The sequence below is a fragment of the Equus quagga genome, chromosome 1 (genome assembly GCF_021613505.1).
Source record: "Equus quagga isolate Etosha38 chromosome 1, UCLA_HA_Equagga_1.0, whole genome shotgun sequence".
NCBI classification, from domain to species: domain Eukaryota; kingdom Metazoa; phylum Chordata; class Mammalia; order Perissodactyla; family Equidae; genus Equus; species Equus quagga.
Window position 1 is genome coordinate 1,005,215 of NC_060267.1, and position 25,422 is coordinate 1,030,636.

The window sequence follows — 25,422 nt, forward strand, 5'->3', positions numbered from 1 at the left end:
GTTTAAATCAAGCCAGGGAGATGCAGACAAAAGACTTGGAAATTATCTGGCAGATTACTGGAATGGATGCATTGGTACATACAAACAGATATAAGAGGATATTTCTTTTTAAAATCTAGATTTGCACATTTATACATTTGCACACGGAAAAAAATATACCTTAGCTACTTTCCTCCAGTTAAGACAGTCAAAGAAGTAATATGTTCCCCTCTCATATGTATTGGTTTTCATTGTTGGCTCCATGCCTGGTGCCCTGGTAATCCATACTCGTTCTTCTTTGTGGTATCTCCAATCACGGTTAAAACTTCAATTTTTAAGAGAAAAAGACAATTAATTTTTTCCTGTGGCTCACATCACACATTTTCTACATTTTGTAAAACTTTTCTCAGAAAATAATTACACATAAAATACATAAATATGGATGCTTCTTTATCCTGACTTTTATTGTTAAATACAGCCCTAGGGAAACAAATATAGGAAAATAATTTATTTGCCCAAAAACCACACTCTTTAATTATTATACACATCTTTATTTAACTGAAGAAACTTTTTATGCAAATAAAACAAGATCTTAGAGGCTCTATGAGCAAGGTGATAAAAACTTAGGCAGACCAAATAAAGATACACTGTTCCAGAAACTTCACTCCTTTCTTATTCTTCTTAACATTCAATAGAAATTGAGATATCTATTAAAACAAACAAAAACCCAAACTATCTGTATTATTTTGTAAGGAACTAAATACAAAGTCTGTTTGAATTAACTACTTAAATTCACCTAATTTTGTGACTATGTTGAAAATAGAATATCCACTTTGAAAATTCTTAATGAATGTACTACTTTCATTTTTTATTCAAATCTCATTGATCCTAAATTCTCAAAAACCAAAAAGATATCCATTAGAATTCATGCAAGAATCAATGAGGATTTATACCACTTGTAAACTGGGGAAGTAACATCCAAAGGAGGTACATGTACCACAAAACATACCTTGGGCAGAACACACCTCCATGTAAACAAACACCTTCCTACCAATACCATGAGGTAATTTTCAGACATAAATAAGATATGAGACAGAACTGCCAGTGATGGATGGATGAAAGACTGAATGAATTTATTTACTTATGAATAAATTAAAAGAAACAGGTAACAATTGCTATCTTACAAAAAATGAGGGGAAAACATGGGAAAAAACAAATTCTCAATTGAGAAATAAAAAACAATTTATTATCAACACAGTGAATTTTACATTTTTAAGTATCTGATTCAAGGCCATTTGCAGAAATGTTATGAGAAATATAAAATACTCAAAATGGTTAAAAATGTCATAAATCTTAGTAACAATTCACTTTATAATAAACATCATCAGTAGAATAGTCTGTTGGTAACAAAACATGTTACCAACTGGACATATGAGAAACGACACAAAATTTTTATTTTGAGAGCATCAGGTAAAAAAACAGAAATGCTCAGGAAAAAAACACATCAACAGACCAACTTCTTAACACTAATTTATTTAAGTTGGCCTATAGGCTTCTGATAACAAATGTGGACTTTATTTTATCAACACTTCAAAACACACAACAAATATGCACAGTGCCTTGCCCATATAATACTCCATAGATGTTTATTAAATGATGAAATTCACTGTAACTAGCATATGTGGTTCCACAAGGAGTATAATGAGCCACAGTTGTGAACCATATCTTATACTTCATATATTTATAAAAGTTAGATTCACCAAATTCATGAGTCAATTCTGTCTTCTTACAAATTAAGGGTTATCAAGTTTGAAATCCTTCTTTTATGTATATAGTGATTATAAAGCCATGGTAATAAAAAGTTTCAAGCTAAATTAACTTTATTGTACTAAATGTAAAAATGAACAACTTAAATTTCTTGATGGAGAAGTATTTCCAATTTAAAAACAAAAGGCAAAAACTAAAGCCATCATCATTTTAAAAAAGAGGCTTTCAGAATAAACAAGAGCCACTATAACACAAAAGTGTTTAAAAATACTTTGAACATACAGCTCTACTGCAGCTAAAAGTTGTAATACGTCTCCTCCATTCATGTAATAGAGATAGAAGAGAAGGTCTTCTCCGTATCGGGCAAGTTTTATTGCAGCCAGCTGGAAAAGAGAAATAAATTATTCTGAAATGTAAAACAAGTTTGAAAATCCTAACATATAATTGCTACCACTAAAGTAAAAACAGAGACAAACAGAAACTTTTCTTCGTGGGAGGTAACTGTTATTATATGACTACACAGGTAGTTATAATTCTACAGGGGGCTTTCAACATTTCAATGACTAGAGTCATTTATTAATTATTTCTGGTACATCTATTTTCATGTACTAAGAGGGAAAAAAGCTAAATAAAAACATCTGAGACAGACCAAATGCTGACTGTCTTCCTCAAGGGACTCCCTAGTGCCTAAGGTGGTGATAACAGTGGAACACCACACTCAGAGACACAACTCACACTCAAGTCCTAGCGCCATCACTTATTAATGTCGCCGTATCCACGTTACTTAACGTTGCGGAACCTCAGTTATACAAGGTGCAGTCACGCCTACAAAGGCTACTAAGAATGTAAGGGAAATTAAGTAAGCAACTGCATGGGAACACACCTTGTAGAGTGCCTGATACACGGAAGACCTGTGAGAAATGTTAACTGAATCTGTATCCGACAGTGATTCACAACTCAGCTGGTTACGTATTTTTAGCAAACCACAGGCGGTATGTACAAAAATCATAAAAGAATAGCTCTTTATTTTGTTTTGATGACTAAAAGACGCACATCCCTCAGCAAAACAGAAACATACCTGACCACCAAACTATAAAACCTGAGTGAGTTCAACAGTCTCAAATGACCACATTAAGATAAACTTTTATTAAAAGCACAACAAAATGAAGACACCTTTATCTCATTACCTAATAATGTATCTAAATGTTTAATTAACTGTTACACATTCTCTTAATGTATTTTTTCTCTCCATTCCTATTATCACCATTCAGGCTGCAGTCCCCCAAATGCAACAAATTCCCCTAAATTAGTGTCTCTTCAATTGGCATAGGGCAAGGCTCTGGAACCCTTAGGTAACTGGAGCAAGAGAGCACTACAGTGGAGGCGGCAGCAAATCACACAACCCACAAGTAGAAAACTAGCCTTCCCCATCTCAGACTTCGTCTCTCTCCTGCTCAAGGATGGAAACACACACTGAGAAACGAATCTCTTCAGCTGCCTGTCCTCAGCATCAACATCCATTTGACTACGCACTGCACGGTGCAGACGCAGAACACGGTCATTTATATGTACTTATGTTTTACATATTCAAATACATACATATGACATAAATATATAATTCTTAATAAATTATATCCTTTCATAAGGCCAAAATCTAGATACCATTTCTAACAGAATGAACTCTCAGTTTTTTCCCCTAAAGCGTTTATCATTTTATTTCTTGGATTAAAAAAAAGGTTGAAGCTGCAATCTGTTAATAGTTACTTTATAACTAGAATTGTAGGTAATTAAAGAATGGAAAAAAAATACAAGAAAAAAAGCCAAAGGTCATATATAGTTTTTAAATACAAATGTATTGTTCCATTAAAGACACTGTACCTGTAATATGTATAAAGAAAAACCTTTCTGATTGATAAATAAAATAAAATAAAATGAGAATAACAGCTGGAAATTCACCAAATTTTCCAAGTTAGTTATTCCCATCAACTGTGGTTACAGTTGTACCCTGTTGTTAATGGCTGTAAGAAATATTTTACTGGCCTTAACATTGTTTTGTTTTTAAAATATTTTTAAAATATAACCCAGGACTTCATCAAAACATTAAGATTACAAACAAAAATAAATAAACAAAATTGTTATATATAACTGAATGGACATACAAAAGCATACCCCTGAGGCCATTGCTAATTATTTCAGAAACATTATGCTGCCTGAACTGAAAACAGCACCTGACAAACAGATAAATTCATGCTGGCTGAGTAGAATAATAAACTACACTCACCTTATCCCTAATGTGAATGTTCGTTAAGTACTCAGATGGAACATGGAAGTCTAGACAATAAAATGAAAAAAGCCTTATTAACTGATTCTCAGTTACAAATACCTTTTTAAAAGGTCTGAACACAAGTAGATTCTCCTACCTATGTCTTGAGGTCGACAAGGTGAAGACGCCCAGGGTGATGCAAATTTAGGGTAGAGATTTCTGAATAAGGGGGAAAAAAAACACTCTGAAGCCCAAAGTAGAAGAAGACTTCTAATTTTATTTCAGGAAATCAGGAGAAACAATGACTTCAAATGTAAAATGAGCAACTTTACTTCCAGTTTCCTTTCTTGGGTTTACTATGACTTACATAGTGGGAAACTGAAACGAGGCTAAATATACACATACATATACATACACACACAGACACACACAGACACACTCTCTCTCTCAGAATGCTTTAAATTCCTTAATACCAAATCCCCGAGTAAAATTATTTTCCTGTCTACATGGGCAGAAAAAAAATCAGTAATAATTAAAAGCAAAAGTTCCAGGGGCCGGCCCTGTGGCTGAGTGGTTAAGTTCACGCATTCCGCTTCGGCAGCCCAGGGTTTCGCTGGTTTGAATCCTGGGCGCAGACATGGCACTGCTCGTCAAGCCATGCTGAGGCAGCATCCCACATGCCACAACTAGAAGGACCCACAACTAAACAATACACAACCATGTACCGGGGGACTTTGCGAGAAAAAGGAAAAAATAAAATCATTAAAAAAAAAAAAAAAAAAGCAAAAGTTCCAGTGGGCTGGCCTGGCAGCACAGTGGTTAAGTTCATGTACTACACTTCGGCAGCCTGGGGTTCACAGGTTTGGATCCCAGGTGTGGATCTACAGACCACTTATCAAGCCATGCTCTGGCAGCGTCCCACATACAAAATAGAGGAAGACTGGCACAGATGTTAGCTCAGGGACAATCTTCCTCAAGCAAAAAGAGGAACAAGACTGGCAACAGATGTTAGCTCAGGGCCAATCTTCTTTACCCCCCCCCAAAAAAAAAATGAAAAGCAAAAGTTCCAATTCACCAAATATTTACTGAGTACCTATTATTACATGCTTGGCACTGTTCTATTGTTCTAGGTGCCTGGGACCCATCAGCGACAGAGCCGAGATCACTGACAACACGAAATTTACTTTCTGGTTGAGGATAGTGGGTTGGAGGGAGGCAGACAAAAACAATTTGCATAATAAACAAATAATATTCCATGCTGGTGGAGGGGTGGGGAGGGGGGATTAGTTATATAATTAAACAGGGTAGTCAGGTTAGGTCTCCTGGAGAAGGATGTTGAGGGAGACAGCCACAGTAGTTACGTGGCAGAAGACCACTCTAGTCACTAGAGGGAACTGCTAGATCAGTGGAGGCAGGAGGATGACCGACGCATCTGAGGTGCAGCCACAGGGCCAGCGAGGCCGGAGCAGAGTTGAACAAAGGGGGAAGCTGTTGAGGTAGGGGTAGGGGAGAAACACAGATCATGCCTGGAGAGACTGCAGGCCTGTAAAGATTTGGGATTGTTAATCATAATGAAACTGCAAACCGTTACTGGGTATTGAGCAGAGGATTAACTCATTCAAAGAGGACTGTCCTAGCCACTAAACGAAGAAGAGATGGTGAAGGGCACAGGAGCACCAGGGACACCTGGTGACTGGCTAAGGAAGTGATCCAGGCACAGAGGACAGCGATTCAAACTCAGGTGTACAGTTGAAAGTGGTGAGAAGCAACACACCAATGATTCCACCATGTCAAATGCTGCCGGGAGGTCAGGGAGGAGAAGTTCCTAAAAGTGACCACCAAACGCCCTAACACAGAGGTCATTTGATGACCTTGATGACAGCTGTTTCAGTGCAGTAGTCAGGGCAAAATCCTAACTGAAACGGGTTTAACAGAGAATGAGAGAAGATAAGCAGAAGATACAAAGATGGCTCTTGTTTTTTTCTTTTTAAGATTGCTCACAGCATTTCAAATAAACATAGAATTCAACAGGAATTTTTTTTTTAATTTTTTTTAAAGATTGGCACCTGGGCTAACAACTGTTGCCAATCTTTTTTTTTTTTTTTTTCTGCTTTATCTCCCCAAACCCGCCGTGTATACAGTTGTATATCTTAGTTGCATGTCCTTCTAGTTGTGGGATGTGGGACGCCGCCTCAACATGGCCTGACAAGCGGTGCCACGTCCGCACCCAGGATCCAAACCCTGGGCTGCTGCAGCGGAGCGCGCGAACTTAACCACTCGGCCACGGAGCCGGCCCCCAAAGATGGCTCTTTTCAAGAGTTTTGCTTCAAAGAAGAACAAAGAAATGGGAGCAGTAAGTCATAGAAGCAGCTGGATCAAGAGAAGATATTTGTTAACATGGAAGAAGTACACAGCATATTTATATGCTGGTGGAAATGATCCAACGAAGTGCAAAACACTGTTAGAGCCATGTCCTTGAGTTTTCAAGAGAGGTTTTAAGTAGAAAGCACAGATCAACTGTGGCAAGACGGCAGAAGACAACAATAAGGAGGGTGCAGATCGTCACAGGCAGTTAGGTTTGGTGGCAGGACTATGCTGCCTTTCTGTTCTGATTCCACCTTTCTTAGTAAAATAGAAATAAAAAGCAAGGTCATCTGATGGACAGGGGAAAAGGAATTAGGGACCTGAAGAGGCAAGTATAAAACAGTTGCATAGGGGAACAAAAGAGTGAATGGACGAGCCTTGCCAGCTATGATTATGGGGTAGAATTAAGGGCCCACTTTTGAGGTTCCTGGCCCTGAATCTGAAGTGAGACCAAGCAATGAGATCGTGTGTTTTCTCCAGTCATGCTCAGTAGCACAGGTCCAAAATGGAATAGACAGAGATACAACCAGGGCTGTGGTTTCTGCCCTGCTAGTCTGACAAAGTGAGAGAGGGGCAACGTAGTCAAGGGAACATATAAAGGAGCATCTATGACTCACCACAGAATTTAACTGGATGAGAAGGAAGTGAGGGGACGAGAGACAGGGATGGTGAGGAACAGTGAAAGGTAGAAGAATCAATGGATTGAAGCTCCCAGTGGAGTCAAATGATTACAGAAGCCAGTACCAGAGAGGAGAGAGAGAGAACAGAAAATGGCATGGGAGCACACACCTAAAACTACAGAGAAACTGAAGTCACCAGTAATGGCAAGCCAGGTGAAGGGATGACTAAGGAGGTCAGTAGGTGAGGTATGGGGGATGGTAAGATTTTAGGAGGAGAGAAATTCAAGGAACTAGGGTTTCAGGATTTTGGAAGGATCATATATGTGTATTTGAAACTGCCAAATCATGAGAGAAATAATACTGTAAAATGACAGTGATCCAGGAGCTATTATGAAAGGAAATGACTCAAAGAGTCAGCAAGTAACAGCAACGATGAGTGGCAACAGGTGATACAATTTGACGACACGAAATTAAACAGTGGGAGTCTGCAGGGACATATTATATACAAATGTGGAAGAAAAGAAAAAAACTTACTCAGGAGAGTTCAGATTGAGGCCTAATGTTGTTAAGTCACTTCCTAACGCAAGATGTACCATTCCCGGGTCTGTCTCTGCTGCCCTGATAAACGTTAAGAGGCCAATCATCCCAAACTGGTCCGTCACCATTCCCTGAGGAATATTAGTAACCCGACCTGGAGAAGAACAGAGTTATTTTTACCCTTGAGGAAAAAGCAAAGAAAAGAATTCTATTATATGTTCGACATATTTTATAGAGTCCCACCATCAGGTAACACCTGGATCCCTTTTTTCTGCTGGTTATTATTTTGTGTTGTTGAACTTTTATCTCCAGGGAATTTGGGTCCATCTGTACTTGAAGTTGTCTTGCCAGATGTATTCAAATTCTAACATAAAAAAAATTAAATGTGACATTAAAATTTAAGTGTAAAAATTTCAAGTTCACATATTAGTAACATTTCTACTATTATATTTAAACTGGCAGTAATTTACTTGTTTTTCAACTTCTACATGAAATTTTTTGCTTCCACAACTGTCCCATGGTATACAAATAAACCCTGTATTGTACACATTTGAATACTTAAAGGACAACAAACATACAGAAAATATCCTTATTTATCTCAGCTCTTCAGTCACAGAACAAAGACACTCCCTGTCTCTCTGTCTCAGGACTTGCTGCTTTGGGACACACCTGAAGTTACAGTCCTCAATACGTGCATTTAGAAGAGAGAATATATATAGTATATTACATAAAATATCACCCATAAAGACCTCCAGTTAAGTTAGAATATATGAACTTTTAAAATTTGCATTTAATTCTTACCCAGTAATCTTCTTTATCAATTATTTTAACAATATACAAACTCCCATCACACACACAAAAAAGCTATTTTCAGTGAAATGTGGAAGAAATAAATACATTCGTTAAGTCAGAAAGAGGAAGCTGAGTTGGCTGAATCAACACAGGAATAAAAATGTGTATAAAGATTCTTCAAGGAGAAAACTTACTCAAGAAAAACACAGCTCCTTAGAAGGCTATAATATCAAACTTCATGGGATCCAGCTGAGAGGGACTACAATAAAAGTCTAAATTAACTCTGAGAAGTTCAACAGAAATTTGCAAACCTACATGAAATAGGAAAACAACAGGCTATCTTCTAAGTTATAAAGGTTTTCCACATTCTTCAGAAGTTAAGATTATTACAGATTCAAGATACACAATTTTGTAATAGTAATTAGTAAGTCCTTAACATAGTCTATAAAACCATTAACATAAGAGAAATCTGAAGGGAAAGAACTACGTCACTCACATACATAATTCTCAAATTACTTACTGATTTACTGTCATCATTACTTGATGTTGGATCTTTATAGCTGGAACCAGGTAATGCTGGAAAATCTTCGTTGTGTATTGAGAAGTCCTGGGATTGCTCATTTGCTGGTTTTGTTACCATTCCAACTATGTAATGAAAATAAGCCAGAGAATTACAACTGATATTTATGATATTGTTACAAACTATAAAAAGTTAACTTTCCTCATGATAACAGACCAAAAGGATTTTTGTATTACGCTATGAAAGCATATTTCAAAAAGTATTCAGCATAACAATGAACTAAATTTTTATATACTGATTAATAACTCAATATATAAAATAATACAAGGGAAGTAAGTGGTAATTCTAATCTAAGGACATACATAGATGCTTAAAAATATAATTTGATGTTGGTAATAATTACTAAAATTTTTGGTTTAAAAGTTTGCTTTATTTAAATATTTGACTAGCTATTACAAACACCAGTTAACTGTCGAATATAAAGGAACAAAAATAAATTTTAAAAGAACATGACAGTACGCTACTTGAAAGTGACTTACAGAGTGAGTAAATTGCAATCAATTATAAAACAACTCCATATTATTTCAGATTTTCTTGAACTCCATGTAATAGATGTAAAACATGCAAGAACTGGGAAGTAATCCTCCCACTATACTTGGTATTAGTCAGGCCCCCATTGGAGAACAAGTATCCAGTTCAGGGCTCCACAATTCAAGAACGATACGGAGAAACTAGAGATGGTCCAAGGAGAGCAACAGGAATGATTAAAGGGATGAAAGCATGGACCCATGAGGAAAGGTGAGAGCAGCAGAGTCTGAACTGACACCCAAGCAGCCAGGCGCTCCACTTCCAGGGCAGATCACTGTTTGTTATTTCTGGAAGACTGATTTGGAAAGTTTAGAATAGGAACAATACTTTTTCCCTTCTTCACATATTACTATTCGTATTCATATTTTAAAAGGCACAGAAGTCCTGCTTGGTTGAAAACAGGAAAGACAGCGATGTTAGAAAGCAATGAACTGATCCCTCTGAGTTCACTGTTTCTGCCACTGGTCTCCGTCAGATTCTCGCAAAGGAAGCTACTGCGCGCAGAGGATGAAAACAACACGGCTGCCCTGCTGTTCCGTCCTTCTGACGTCCAAACTGTTGTTATATGTGTTTCACATCCCCTCTGCTTTTCATTTAGCCTCCATTACAGCCAAATCTCTTATTCATTAGAGACAGTGAAAAAGGGTATTAATGATGACCAAGAGTCTACATAAACTATACATGAACGAGGAGCAGCAGTTCTCAACAGAAGGCATTTTTTTTTCCCACAGGACATTTGTCAATGTCTGGAGGCATCTATGATTGTTACAATGGGGGTAGAGGGAGTGGTGTTACCAGCAATGAGTAGGGAGAAGCCAGGGATGTGGCTTAACATTCTATAATGCACAGGACGGTCCTTCCTTTATAAGGAATTATCTGACCCCAATGTCAGTAGTGTCGAGGCTGAGAAACTGGCTTAGAAAAAATCTTCAGTGTATATGGTCAGTCATTATTAGTAACTAGGAATGAGGAATGGGTCCTTTAAAAAATGTGCAATGAATTAAGAAAAACCAAACCACAAAATAATCATTAAGGTGTATATTAAGGCAGAGATGCCAGAAGAAAATAACTTCTGAATACCAATGAGGATTTCCTTTTGGGGATTCTGTACAAACTGCTATCGTGGTATTCTGGGAGGAAAAAACACTTTGCATATATCAATGCTGACAAAATTGGACTACTCCAATTGGAAAACGTATCTGTGTGTACACACATGCAGATGTGTACGTATATGTATATACTTGTTTGCAATGCAAAGTCTCCACTGGCCATCATTAAAAAGCTGAATTACCGTAAGGAGCTCTTCCAGCCAAGGGGTTTATTAATGGAGTTGGGTTACCACTTCCTTCCCTTCTGTTTCGGTCTGCTAATGCTGGAAAATCTGAGAGGTCCAATCCTGTCACATTTTCACTTCCATCTAAATAATGAGAAAAAGCACTAGTTATTCATTCCACAAACCTTTTTAACAGATTATTAAAGACCAACCATAATGTAACTTGATGTGACAGTGTCGTCTTCTTAAATAATGCACAGCACTGTACTAGGTCTGTGCAGGTGCACAATAAATACTTGTGACTGATGTCATGTGGAAAGAACTTCATGAACAATTCAGCAAAGCAGTATGTAACTAGCATAATAAAACCTCCAAATCCTAGAGACTTAAAGCAGAGAATAAGGACTAGGTAGTACATTATCTCCCTGTGGAAGACGGTACTCTAAAGTTATAGCCTGCTAGCCAGCAAGAGGCAGACTGCTGTGATACAACTGCTCTTTTCATTATATCCAAAAGCAGAGGTTGCATGTGGAATGCTCAGAGCTCAAGTGTAACACGGGTGCAATAATAACAGTGCCTCCTGCAAATGGCCAGAAACATATCTGAGACACAGGAGGTGGGAGCAGAAGCCCTGAGGCCCTCTGTCCTGTGGCCTATTGGTCCCATACACAAACATGAAGGCATGCATGTGTGTGCAGTTGGGGGTATAGACAGGGTGGAGTTGGTAGGGTCTAAGTAGGGTTCCCCTGTTTGGTGAGTGCTTGGCAAGTGTGGGGATATGATGCAAAGCCCAGAAGTTTACATCACCTATCACACAGTAGGCGCTCAATAAATATATATCAAACGAATAAAATTTACTTTTGCTCATTTTATATTTAAATACAAGCTTGCTTTCTTTTAAAAGTTAAAATTTAACCCAACTTTTCTACTTTGCCTATTTGAATGATCCCTTTGATTTCTTCTCAACTTTTATTACTCTATTATGCTTACAATCTTGTAATCTCAATTTTTGAAGAATTTAATTTTCTACCTTAGCTTTAGCCTGCACTATGGCTTTTCTGCAATCTTTGTTTCATCCAGTGTTTTATAATCATTTTCAATTTACTTGGCCCTTTTTTCCAGTTAGTTTTAACTTTTCTCCATGTTTCATAATTAGAAGAATCTCAGAAAGAAACTATTGTCTCAAGATTACTTTGTTAATTGAAGAACAATACACTTTATTAACACCGCAAGTCAGGTGACAATTCAAAATTATAAAGGGTAAAAGAAAATCATCGATATCCATTGTTTAAATAATTGCAGCTTATTTGAATTTTAAAGATACTACTATATGAACAAGACAACAGAAATTGATTTATTTAATAGTGTTTCAATTTACAAAGTAATTTCTCAAATTATGATTACAAATTAACTATAAACTTTGAATATATATTAACTTTTAAAACACATCTTTAAATCCTTTAAGATGGAATTTAAAATTGTTATATGTTATTAGAGAATAATTTTAACCTAAAAATAGTTAATAAACTCCCAAATTTACATTTTTAGGGAAACATTTGGAAACAATTTTCCTAGTGTAAAATATACTTAATTAAAATTGGATTTTAAAAATAATTCTAAAATTTATAAAAGTGTATAAAACCATAATTCAGAATATAAGATGGCATTGTCAGACAAACTGTTACTTTATGGTCCATAAAGGAGGAAAAAACAACTTTCCCATAAACCATGATTATGCAGCCTGCTTTCAAAGATATTAAAATATGAAAAAATATTTTAAGAAACAATGGAATATGGTACTTCATGTTATTTTAACACCTTAAACACGAAACTATAATTTTCAAAGGCTAAAATTTGGAATTTCAAGTCTCATTTGATGAATCTATGTTGTTAGAGAGACATTTAAAAATTAAAAGCCCATAGCCACACAGGACATTTCATTACTAAATCTTCTCTCGTGCTGCCACAGACGCTGTTTCACTATCACGCTCACTTTCCACTTCCTCTCAATGATTGTATTCACGTTTGCTCCCATGACCATAACAAGATCCTCATCTCCTCTCGGGAAACGGTCTGGAGGCGAGGGTGGGACCCGAAGCTGAACAGCAACAAAGCCTCCTGCTCACTTCGGTGTGAAGCAGTTGACAAAAGAAAGAAACCAACAGACTGCAGGGACTGTCGACTGTCCAATCAGAATTGGTCTTCCATGTAATTAAATTTTGAATGTTTACATAAAATTGAATAAAAATTCATTTAAGGGTTAAATGTCAAAATGAGTATCATAAGAACTATTAAGAAAAAACTGTAAGTGCTCCATAGAGTTTTAAGGGTTCTTCAGTCTGGGTCTCTACGCCAGGATGCTCTACCACCCGACCTGGTTTAGAGTAGGTCTTGCAGTGAGAGGACTGAGGACAGGAGAAGCTCCTGAAGCAAAACAGATTCTGAGGCATAAACACAGGCTAAGCTGACATTCAGTTAGGCTTTCTCCAGGTATTAAGGAAATAATCCTGATTCTAGAACACTCTGCCATTACCATGCCAAGTGAAAAAATGTATTTACATATCTCTTGACTGTTCACTGAATTAATTCCTATCCCTGTCAGATTCTCCTTAAATTAAATTCTACTATTTAACACACAAAAGTCCTGTCAAATTTTCAGACCAGTCTGTTGAATTGCTTTATAAGTCAAAGATCTACTAATTTTTATAGGGTACTAGCTCCAGAATACGCTTACCTGTTCCATTAAAAATGTTACTTGATAAGGAGTTATTCATTCCAAATGCCTGATTCCTGTTCATTCCAAATCCAGACATACTGGGTACATAGAAAATAATTGTAGATATACAGTAAGAACACTAACTTTCAGATGAAGAAAAACAAAGTGTATACTTCTGATCTCCTCACATAAAACAACAGTATGTTTAAAAACAAATACTAATTTTAGTTTTCTAAATTTGATCTTTATTTTTCTTTAAAAACTTCCCTAAAGTCCTTCCATGAACTGAGAAACAAACGTCTTAAACAGATTAATTAAAAAACAAAACACAAAGTATCTATGTATAAGCCTGATGAAAACAGAGATTAAGGACACCATTTTGTGTACCTGGAGAGTCAATTTACTGCATATACTGGAAGAAGTAACTAACCTCAAAAACAGGCAGTTTAGCGGAAGACTGCTCTTCCTGAATACTTGTTTTTCTTCTACTACTGGTAAAGTCTTTCCCAACTAGAACATACACTCTCGTGGACAGAGTCCACGTCACATTCCTCTTTGCATCCTCTGCCCTTAGTGTTCAGGAAGATACAACAGGCACTCAGTAAAAGTTTAGCTGACCTGAAGTAAATGATGATTTTCTTTAACTAAATTCAGTATTCTAAAACACATTATTTTTATCTAAATATAGTTTATCTTTCAGCTACTTGAAAGAAAAAAAATCCCTCTGTAGTGCCCTCAATTCTGAATTAATGCACAATTGGTACCTGGTAAATAGTTACAAATGCCTCCCTTTTTTGCACAAGCCTAAACATGGGAAAAAACCAAAAACAAAAAATAAGACTGAACTGAAAGCAAGGCCAGAAGTAATTAAGAACGTGAAAAAGAACTGTTAATGCAAATTCTACAGGGAAAGTATGCATCTTGAACACCAAATAATCTGATAAAAGTGTATCAGTGTTATGAGTAGGGTTAAACTGTTTGAAAATGACACGGGTTTTTGTTTTTCGTCTAAATCTGTAAAACTAACTAAGGCCAAACAGCATTTTCATAAACTATGCAGCTGGTGAAACAATACTCCAGAGCAGAGCATGACAGCCAGCAGGAACCTGTGCAACAGCACCTTAGAGCTGCTGATGGCACAGTACCCTCAAACACCCAAGAAGTACTAAGAGGTGGAAACAGTTCACAATAAATACAACTTATCAAGAGTAACAAGCAGGGTTTCAGAGACCCATTTCATTGACAATTCATGAGCAAAGAAATTTTTAAGAACAATTAAAATGTGAAAAAATATGGAAAGGCAAAAATTTAAGTATACATTCAACAAACAATACTACAAGAATGTGGAGAGAGGTGATAAAGCCCAAAAGGTCTTATATGATTAGGAAGCTATCAAGGGGGTGAGCATTTTGATAACCTTTTACAAATAATAACTTTTTAAATAACCAAAAGAGCAGTAAAATTACAAAAGAAATACTCAAAAGTCTAAATGAAAGTAAGAACTGGAGCTTACTGGATGAAGGTTAAATGAGAAATGTGCTAACATTCTATTTTAATTCAGATTTTATAACTACTAGATAAAAGAAAGTGAATTAAATTAGTATGATGATAGCAACTAGATCCAGGTCCTTTTTCCCACTATAGTTTCCCATGGAAAAAAATGGCAATAAATTTCAATGCTGTTTTTGCAAGAAAGCAAGCTTTATATCGTAGACATAACTCATAAAATTACTTAAACAGCTTAAAAATCCTAACAAACAGGATCACTGGTCTTCATATTGTTATCACGATTACATAGTAGTATATGCAACGGGCAGTGCAAAAAAGAGTAAAAAAGCACAACAGCTCAAATTTTTATTGTAAGTCCCAGGATAGGACACTATTTTCAAATACTGTAGATGTTGTCTTAAAAAGTCCTTGGTCAGGGGCTGGCCTGGTGGTGTAGTGGTTAAGTCTGCGCATTCCACTTCAGTGAACCAGGGTTCACAGGTTCCGATGCGCTGACCTACACACCACTCATCAAGCCATGCTGTGACGGCGTCCCACATTCAAAAAATAGAGGAAGACTGGCACAGATGTTAGCTCAGCAACAATCTTGCTCAAGCAACAAGAGGAGGATTGGCAATAGATATTAACTCAGGACTAATCTTCCTCACCAAAAAAAAAAACAAAAAACAAAAAAACAACCCACCAAACAACAACAGCAAAAAAGTCTTTGGTCAGTAAGTCACCAAAGCACAGAACTGAATTTGGGTTGAAAAGGTACTCAACCAAAGCGTGTGAGGCACAGGAGTCACAGTCAGACTTGTCTCCAGCCCTGTTTGTAAGGCTGGACTCTGCCCACAGGAGACCAGCCTCATGCAACAAAGGAAGGACACAGCAACAAAAATGGGCCTGGTGGCAACCTAAAAACAATCCTTTTCTGACAACAGTAACAAAAAGCTTTAATGTGCTTTCTAAAATCAGACTGATTTTCCAAAAGAACATGTCTTTAGTTTGGGGGGGTTAAAGTGGTGGTGTACAACAGAAAGAGAATCTTTGGGCATAAATATATGGTGAGACACACTTATGAGAAAGAAGCCAAGAACAGAATGTTGAATATGAAAAGGCAAATTTGAAAATACCCAGAAAGACAGTTATACACAGTATCAATAAACGTCTTACCTGTTCACAGTAAAAGGCTGTCGAGAAGGCTGCTGCTTTGGCATACATATTATGCTTGGCGAGCTTCTGCTGGGGCTACCTAACCCTGAACTGCTCATGCTATTTGTCCTGCTAGGAATTCCAATGCCCTGACCAACCTGGGAGTGGTTCATCATATTCCTAGGATTCATAGGCAAAATACCCCTGAAAAAGAAGTCCATTATACTAAATAAGCTCTCTATAATCACTCATTAAATTCTCTGTAAATAATCAATTGATCTAACCCTAGAACCTCAAATATACTTTCAAATTGCACTGCTAATTTTTATTAGCTTAATTCTTTTATCATTCCAGCTCTTTCAAAAGAAAAATCAAACAAACCAACAAGAAAGGGCAAATTATAGTGGAACTAATTTAAGGTGATATCTAAGATGAGAGAAGTACTGCTGTGACTATGACATAAAATAATACAAACATATATATTTAGCATAATTCCGTTACAAATGCATGTCATTCCATCTTCTTCATACTAACATGCATCATCTACGATCTACGTAACCTGTTTTATTACTCTCACTAGACAAACGGGTGCGGTGAGGAGCAGTAGCCAGAATTATCTGAGGAGCAACTTTAAATTGCACATCCTCCTCTGAGGAAGATAGGGGGCTTTCGGAAAAGCTCCTCAGGTGGAGATTACTTCTTGACACCCACCCAGCTGACACCCAGAAGGCTAGCTGCAGGATAAAACATCTTACACTATACTTATCAATTTGCAATGAAATAAAATGAGCACAGGGTATCAACTCTCTTTTCCTCAGGGAAAGACACTGAACCAGAAAATCAATAGTTTTCTTATTAAATAGTTACCTTATTAAAAAAACTAAAAAGCTTGCTTACTCTACAAAGACAGCATTTTGCAAGATATTCTGGCCCATCAATAAATACCTGCTTGGAGATGGAGGCGTGTGAAGTGACATTGTTGGTACCCCTGTTGTTGGCGTGACGTGGCTCGGTAACTGAGTGCCTTGTGATAAGCTGCGATTTAACTGAGGGGTGTTGTTGCTCATCCCCCTCATTGGAAGGCCTAGTGCACCTATTAAAAAATTCAGAAGAAGGAAATTCACTGCCACCAGGAATGAAATTGTTATCCATCTTCTGGAGTTGGCAATTTAAAACATTTTAAAATGACCTAATATGTAAAATAATATGCAAATTTTAAATGGATATATACTTAATTAACCCCCAAATGGACTCTGATTTTAACAAAAATATGTTCTATCTGAAATTTAATATTATGAATGGATATTTCTTTCACATTTATATCTTCTTTTCACATTTCTTTTTACAATAAACTATGTCTATCAATGACTGTAACAATTACATGACTTCTGTTTCAATAAAAACATGTTATACAAATACGTCTAAGAAATTTGTCGTCTTGTGTAAGCTTATGTTTTAAAATCGTGACTGAGGTACACAGACATTTAACCCTGCTCTACTGAGGAAGCTTTAATTTTTATATGATCCTTTTTAAATGCATTTAAGAAAAAGTCTCTGTACTACCATTTATACATACATACTACTCAATATTATAATTTTTATGAACTCAACATAAATGTCAGCAACTGTTTAAAAACTCAACCTGATACAGCTATGAGAGACAAGAATTTAAAATATTTTAAAAGATTTCAAAGTACAAGGACCTTGTGTAGATCTACTCCCCCTGGGGCTAGAGCAGGGAGGGATGTGTGCCAACAGGTGTATTTTTAAAGACTACTGAGGGTTCACCGTTCAGATACAAAACATAGAAAGAAAATTAACCAACTGGGATAAACTTATTTCAAAAATGTATGGCATATTTTCTACCTTTTTATTAATATGAAATATAAATTACTTTCTTAATGACTCAGAATAATTGCCATGGATAGCTAATGTTATAAATGTTTATTTTTCCCCTTTTATCCTTCACAGTAAGGATGTTCAGCTGTCACTACGATGTCATCATATCTGCCTATGATTGCCTCCTTGCCTCCATCATCCTGCCCCACTGTTAGTGCTTTCTATTTCTAGTCTGCCATGGAATGGCTCATCAGTCAACCAAGCTTGTTCTGCACTGGAGGTTCAACAAAAGTGATAGGATGGAGTGAAAGCTAGTGAATAAGTAGATGCCTTTAGTGCTAGGAATTTAAAGTGACTGTTTTTCCCCTTTTTGGTCCAACAATTTTAAAGACCTGAATATTTTGAAACTATGCCCTGTAAAAAAAAATTGGAATAGTACATATACTCTGAATGTTTTCCTTCAACTATCTTTGCAAAATTTCTCTTTCAGCAAAACAATGTAGCACCTCCTAACCTAAGGATACCAGTGGATCACAAAGACGTCACTGGAATCTGCCAACCTCAGGACTAGGCTTACAGCCTAATTTTGCCTCTCAACTGAACGAAGCCAATGAATCCAATTCAAAATGGCTACCATGTTCTGTGTGTACTCCTTCACTCGTGTTCCCTGAAGACATGAGCTTGGTTCTGCATTTCTTTCAGCCATGGCCTAGGTTATACGTTGGTTATTTAGTCACCATATGTATGTCTGGTCACTACAAGTTTTGTGACCATGAGTATGCCACTAGCTGCAGCCACTTTCTCTGAATCTGAGACAAAATAAGGAAGAATAGCAGATTAAAATCAGCCAATACAAGATATCTTGAGAAGAAATAAGTCTTTTCTTTCTGTCAAGCACACCACTTTCCCTCCAGGTCCTCTAGATGCTCCCACAATGAACCACCAAAGTGATACTTTTCACCTCACTCATTCGACAAACATTTATTGAGTGCCTACTATGTCCTAAGCACTGTGCTAGCTTGCTGGGGTTACAGTAGTGAACAAGACAGAAAAAGCTCCTACCACAGGGAGCTTACATCCTTCTCCCCAAACACGCTGTCCTAAAGTCAGCTATAGCTGCAAATTTCCCACAGGAATGTTTCTCATGGTTACTGATCACCAAGAAATATTACACAATTTTAGAGACAGAGGGACCTTAAAGATCACTAAGTCCAATGTTCACATTTTACAGATGAGGAATTTGAGCCTCAGATAAGTTACCTGACTTCTGCAAGGTGACACAAAGAACCAAGAGTAGAATTTAGATTTCTTAGCTCCTACTGTTCTTAATGGCAGTGCTGTGGGAGCCCAGCACCACACTAAATGAACATCCTTGTGAGTGCCTACTGAACCGCAATGCCCATTATCCAGTCTATTTTTCTCTTGCTTTCTTTTTCTTTTCTGAGTATGTTTACTTCTCAAACTTTTTCTCAACCTCCACCACTTGCTCTCTTCCCTCCTCTTTCTTTCTCCCTCTCTCTAGACAGCCAAGTTATTCTTCCCTCTAGTTTTCCTTCCCTTTCCTTTCACTCCTTCTGTATCTTCATCACTATAAATACTTTCCAAAAGTCTAGAACCATTCGGCTCTTTTCTACTAATTGATAAGTCCTACAAAAGACTCAGTGAGATTTCTTTATTTTAACCCTTTGTACACATATTATTCCACGCTGTATTATGAAAATTTATAACTTCAGAAATATTGCAGAGATCAGAGATTATCTGAATATTAGCAAAAAAAACTTTTGGAGAAGAAAACAAAAATGGGTACGGTTATTTATCTAGTGAATTGCGGATTGGCACATTTGAGTTAATTTATCGTGCTGAGAGTAGACGAAGACAGTATGATTTAAAGAAACTCAAAGATTAGCATTTATTTTTATTTTTTCTTCAACACTCGATTTCATAAAAACAGCTAATAAGTTCAAGAACTCCGAGTTGCAATTTGTTGAACTAGGTAAGTATGAAAAAAAAAAAAATAAAAGAGAAGCAAGTAGTGCATCAATTTCAAACTGGATCTCAACCCTTGAATACTTAATAATAGAGTTATTTTAAATTCAATTTAAAACCTCAACTCTTTTAAAACATAAAGAATTAATATAACTGAACAGGAACATACAAAATTATATTTTTATGAAGCAAAATATACTGTCATTAAATTTGAGTTACTTGAATCAAACTATTGTAACTGGGTAGGGTCGAGGAGGGAAAAATTTATACCTCTACTAGTTTAATTAGAAAAAATCAGAGAAAATATCTCCAAACACCATACCATGAAGCAGACATGCAAACTAAAGGAAAAAAGCAGTGCATAAAATTTTTTTTGATATAAAATAACTTCAATAACTTTACCTTTAACGGGTAAAAACATAAATACGTATGCATGAGTTTGCGTATGGGCAGGTGACTGGGCGGGCAGGAGAACGAAAATTCATAAAGCACCTAACAACTGTGTGTCAAGCACTATGCTACTTCATCTCCTTTCCTCCTCATAACAACCTCATAGAGAAGGTATTTATCCTCTTGTTTCAGATAACGAATAAAAGAATGAAGAAAAAAAGTTAAAAAGCAGTTAAAAATGTTATCATTCTGAATTAAATTTTTCTTTCCATTCAACAAATTGATAATAAAGAATACAACATAAGGAGAAATACACAAACATACTCTAAGTAGATTTCTACCTCTAATTTGGCAGGGTGCTAAACAGTCAAAGAATGAGTTCAATTCTTTATTGATCATTTACCAGAAATTCAAAAGAACATGATTTAAGAAATGTTTCCAAGAATTATTTCCACCGTACAAACTGATTAACAAAACATCCCTTAAATACTTATCACAAAATATGCCATCCTTTATTCAATCTTCGGCTAAAAATAAACAACATTAATACATCATAAGGAAAAAATTCAATCGCAGCAACCAAATCCCTAATACTCACACTTAAATGAAGTCTCCTGAAATCTTTATTAAGGAAAGGGAAGAAAATCCCTAATTGACGTAAGAGGGCTTAAAGTACCACCCTTTCCAATGCCAAAGCAACCTGCTTCCTCTAGGAACTCAATGTCTTGCCCACACTAACAAAGGACAACCCTCTTCGTTCCTCCAGCGGGTCCTGCACTTAGCTGGTTCATCTTCCCCGTAATATTCTCTCATTATGCAATTTCCCTCATTAAAACCAAAGGATGTAACAGAGAGAAAATTCTCCAGAAATCACCCAACTAAGTTACAGATGAAGATCTGCTAACTATGTTACAGATGAAGAACTAACATCAGGCATTAAGTGACTTGCCCAAGATCACAATAATGAAGAGTAAAAATAATGATCCAATTTCTTGACGCCTATTTCAATCCCTTTTTTCAGTCAATCACTTTCTACTTCTTATAGTAGCTGCTAAATTTTGCATCACCTGGGGAACTTTAATCTCTGGATCCCATGCCCAGAAACTGTGGCTTAGTCTGGGTCTGCATAATTCATGAGCAGCAGGATTTTGAAAACTCTCCAGGTGTTTCTAGGCGTGCAGCCAGGGTTGAGAACTGAATGCTTGTCATATCATGTACAGAGTACTGAGAATACAAGGCAATGAAGACATGCAATAACAAAATGCAGTAACATCAATGCGGTGTGTGTGCTGTACAGAGACGACACAACGGAGCGTGACCTCTCCCACCACGCCTCTGCACGATCTAGCATGGCGCAATATATATATATGGTAGGCACTCAGTGAGTATCTGTTCAACTCAACTCCCACCTCCTTTCAAAGCTTTCTCGTACTATTGCAGCTTTCTGTGCTTTTCTCTCCAAACCGTAAGTCTGCCCCTACCACTCAACATGATACTTTTTAACTTACATATCTAACAGCTGTGTGCTGTTATTCAATATTTTCCATATAAATATTTCTTGACCTCCCCAACTATAACATGTGCTTCTTGAGAGCAAGAAATCACAAAGCATTCAGTATTAATTCAAGTATCTGTTAAATGGTCCTACAATTGCCTGAAGCTACCAAAATGTACATTGCCCAATTACACTGTCAACACCACCACTTCTGAACCATACCACCTGTGCTCTGGTTCGCCACAATACAAGCAGCCTTCACACAAGAGTTCTTAAAACAGGAGGACAAAGGGATGTTGCTGAAAGCGTGAGACTAGGCCGCTGCTCTCAAGCTAGGAGTCAGATCCCAGAAAGATAAGTTTACTTCCTCTCCCAGCTAGAAGCTTAGGTCCTCCGAGAATTCAGATATAAATGTGCATAATGGATTCATACAGACAGCTAGTTAACCTATGTGCCTATAAGATAATAGGCATAACAGAAATGCACCATAAACAGTAATTTTCTTTTTCTATAATCCTTCAAGGCTCTAAATCCTGTTGGTAAATAAGAAAAAGTCACTCCAACTACACTATCACTTAACTTGAATGTATTGACTATCCAGGAGAAATTAATTCCTAGTTCCCTGTTCATTCCAATATAGCAGACAGCTTCAGGGAGCCCAGGGGTCGTTAAACCCATAAGGTGTACCTAAAGCCTTGTGCATACAGTCACAGAAGACAAGGAAAGGTCATACAACTTGGATGCAAGACTCTGTTCACTGTCTTCCACGGTTATCATGGGCACAGTATTCACATGAACTCCTGGATGAAAAGTTACTCACATATTTGGATACAATCACACTATCCTAGAACCTGTAATCATACAAGAACCCTAGTCCAGCATTTGCTGGGTACCCTTACATACTACACAATCACTTCTACCCCAATCTGGCAAAATGTAGGTTTAAGCAGCTCTGTGTCCATTCCAAGAGGAATTCCCTCCCTTGTTTTATCTCCGTGAGTCTCAGTTTTGAAGGGGGCACTCGTTCTTCTCCACCGGTCTAACCTCTCTAATCATCAAGAACACAAGACAGCAGACCTCCATTTTAATGACACAAATTCCTACTCAACTTTGCCAGTCTGAATACAGTTAATGGTGGTACTCAGCACACTTGAGAGGCCAGAGAGCTTTTACTTATATCAAGCCCAAAGCACAATTACAATCAGTTGCCCTAAGAATAACATTACTAATCTACTCCCATCTACTTAATCCTTCTATCTCCTCATCCTTTATTAAGATCAGCCCTTCAAGTTTCATCATTCTGACTGACTGACACTATTCAAACCCTGACCCTTAAGTCCCACGTGGTGGCCGGTGTTCTGACAAGGTGTGTGTTTGGAGTGCTTCCCAGCTAAATGACCCAGCCGGCCCTCTCAGATCCATCCTAACAGACGCTGGAAACCCAGGCTGTCTTTTCCACTACTTGTAGTTCCTAGATCTGTACCCTGGAAAGGAATAATTGTACCTTGACTTGAGGCATTTTAGTTCCAGCTGATGTAACGTTCAATTTTCTGTAGGCTAATCCCTACAACGACAGTTAAGAGTGAGCCACGCAGTAAAAATGCTGGTTCCCCAGTGTTACGGGAATACAGCCATTTACTATACTAAACTCCAATGGGAAATGTTTGTTATATATGACTTCTTTCTAAACTAATAAAGTACCTTAAAATATTTTCTTCTAATGGAAATAACTATGCTTATTTATTAATCTTTGTACATCCTTAACAATCAGCACAATCATTTACACAAATTAAGAAGTCAATGAATGTCTACCGTACCAATGAAATAACTCTATTTGAAACCTAACCCATTCCATATGTTAGCCCAATAACAATTTCACATTTGCAGGTTGAAAAGATTAGATCAGATTTTTGAAGTCCATATAGCTGGTATTACATTGTAAAATAATTGCCATCTCCTTCATTCCATGCCTTAGCTTCTCAAATATAATTCTTCTCCATTCCATGTCTACTTTCTGCTGTGATAAATTGTGAGCTTAAAAAACCAAACCAAAACAAAACAAAGTAAGTTCTTTGCAGTTACTCTACAGAAATAAAGGGTAGCCTTAAAATAACTACTATTTCCATGGTAACGGTTACCAGAAAGGTGAAAGTCACAGGTTTCACAATAAAACACAGGTTAAATGAAACAAATTACTAGCTAAAAATATTCCCTCAACAACGAGGATCAACATTTGTGGATAAATAAGGAACACCTTTTTATGTAATAAACTTTTAAAATATGTTTTCCACTTAACTAGAGGAAAACTGCTAATATCTATTTATTTAATACTTCTGTATTAAGGAAATCATTTTCCATAGCAAAAGAGGAAGGCCACAAGAGATTGAGAGAAAAACGCAGATAGAAACCATATTTGTCTAACAAAGTAAGTTTCTTCCCCCTACTAAACTTCAAAATCAATCTGAAGGGTGAAGTGGTATTATAAACTATTCTGATATATATCAAAACTTTGCCTTTTATTATACTGGGAAAGAGTTCCAAATCAAGTAACTGATTTTAATTTGAAGCTGGTTAAGATACTCGGTCATCAGACTGTCTCCTCCAGTTACGTGATGATTGCGTAATCTTTGCTAGGAACTTACAGCCCTTCTGACTCTCCCCTCCCATTACCAGAGACAAGAGATTGGCAGTCTCTGACACTAACAGAGACAATAAAATCTTACTAATCTATAACGGTTTGGGAAATTAATTTGAAAAACTAGAAGACTCAGTACTTTAGTTTTATAAGAATTTCATGTGATAATAACAGCTGACATTTATTGAGCGCTTACTATGCGCCGGGCTCTGTGCTGAGTGCTATGAAAGTGTCACGACATTTACAAAGAAATAAAAACCTGTACATGGAAAAAGCACTGGACTGTTAGTCAAAAACATAGATTCTATACCGAGATCGAGCTAAAGTAAAAGAAGAAATATTTGCTAAACAAAGAGAACATTTCACGGAATGTTAAGTAATGGGCTTACGTTAACAAAAAGGCCAAAAGACACAAACCACAAAACACCTACTCAACTGACCAAACAAAAACTCTTTAACTTCCTCTAATTGAAAACAGAGGATGTCTATTTTTAATTTGTTTAGCAAATTCTTCTTCAAAACTACTATGAAGGAACATACAGATACAAAAGATATAGAAATAGATTTCAATCTATCCTGTATCTAAATAACAAATTTTGAATTAGAAAGCTCTGAAATAATGAAGTATTGCTATATAAGTAAAATAAGGAAAACTGAAAATTAAACGATCTTTCCTTTCAAACCCTAGAATAAACCCACGAGGGCAGCATTGGTTGTTCTTTATTTGGTAGTTATTTTTTTCCTTAAATAAAGTATCCCAGAATAAATACAAAATTCTTACTTTGTTGCCCGTATAAACTTGCCCCAAACTGAGACAGCTGACCTGATGTAGATGGTGATGCCAGCATCTAGAAACAAATTAATTATATTAGAGCATAAAAAAGTACACAGAGCATTGCATTTACACTTTACAAATCTATATACAATATACCATAATATGTGAGAGTTAAACCCACATTTCTCATTCTTCAGAAAAACATAAAACAAACAACACATAATAAATTCCACGTTTCTT

The 25,422-nt window shown here is 36.6% G+C and overlaps 1 protein-coding gene across 5 annotated transcripts in view; it reads right to left on the reverse strand.

The window, feature by feature from the left end:
• The window catches only part of CNOT2 (CCR4-NOT transcription complex subunit 2), a 109,297-nt gene that overhangs the window by 7,299 nt on the left and 76,576 nt on the right, over positions 1 to 25,422 (reverse strand). For 4 of the 5 annotated variants that reach the window (XM_046668915.1, XM_046668926.1, XM_046668921.1 and 1 more), the window contains exons 4-15: positions 25,189 to 25,255; positions 17,008 to 17,155; positions 16,084 to 16,266; positions 13,438 to 13,517; positions 10,722 to 10,847; positions 8,843 to 8,967; positions 7,774 to 7,894; positions 7,528 to 7,684; positions 4,167 to 4,228; positions 4,028 to 4,077; positions 2,029 to 2,129; positions 160 to 304 (exon numbers count right to left, since the gene is read on the reverse strand). In XM_046668915.1, coding sequence (XP_046524871.1) covers positions 160 to 304; positions 2,029 to 2,129; positions 4,028 to 4,077; positions 4,167 to 4,228; positions 7,528 to 7,684; positions 7,774 to 7,894; positions 8,843 to 8,967; positions 10,722 to 10,847; positions 13,438 to 13,517; positions 16,084 to 16,266; positions 17,008 to 17,155; positions 25,189 to 25,255 — 1,365 coding nt within the window. The remainder of the gene's footprint in view (positions 1 to 159; positions 305 to 2,028; positions 2,130 to 4,027; positions 4,078 to 4,166; positions 4,229 to 7,527; positions 7,685 to 7,773; positions 7,895 to 8,842; positions 8,968 to 10,721; positions 10,848 to 13,437; positions 13,518 to 16,083; positions 16,267 to 17,007; positions 17,156 to 25,188; positions 25,256 to 25,422) is intronic. The other variant, XM_046668932.1, reaches the window with a different exon arrangement.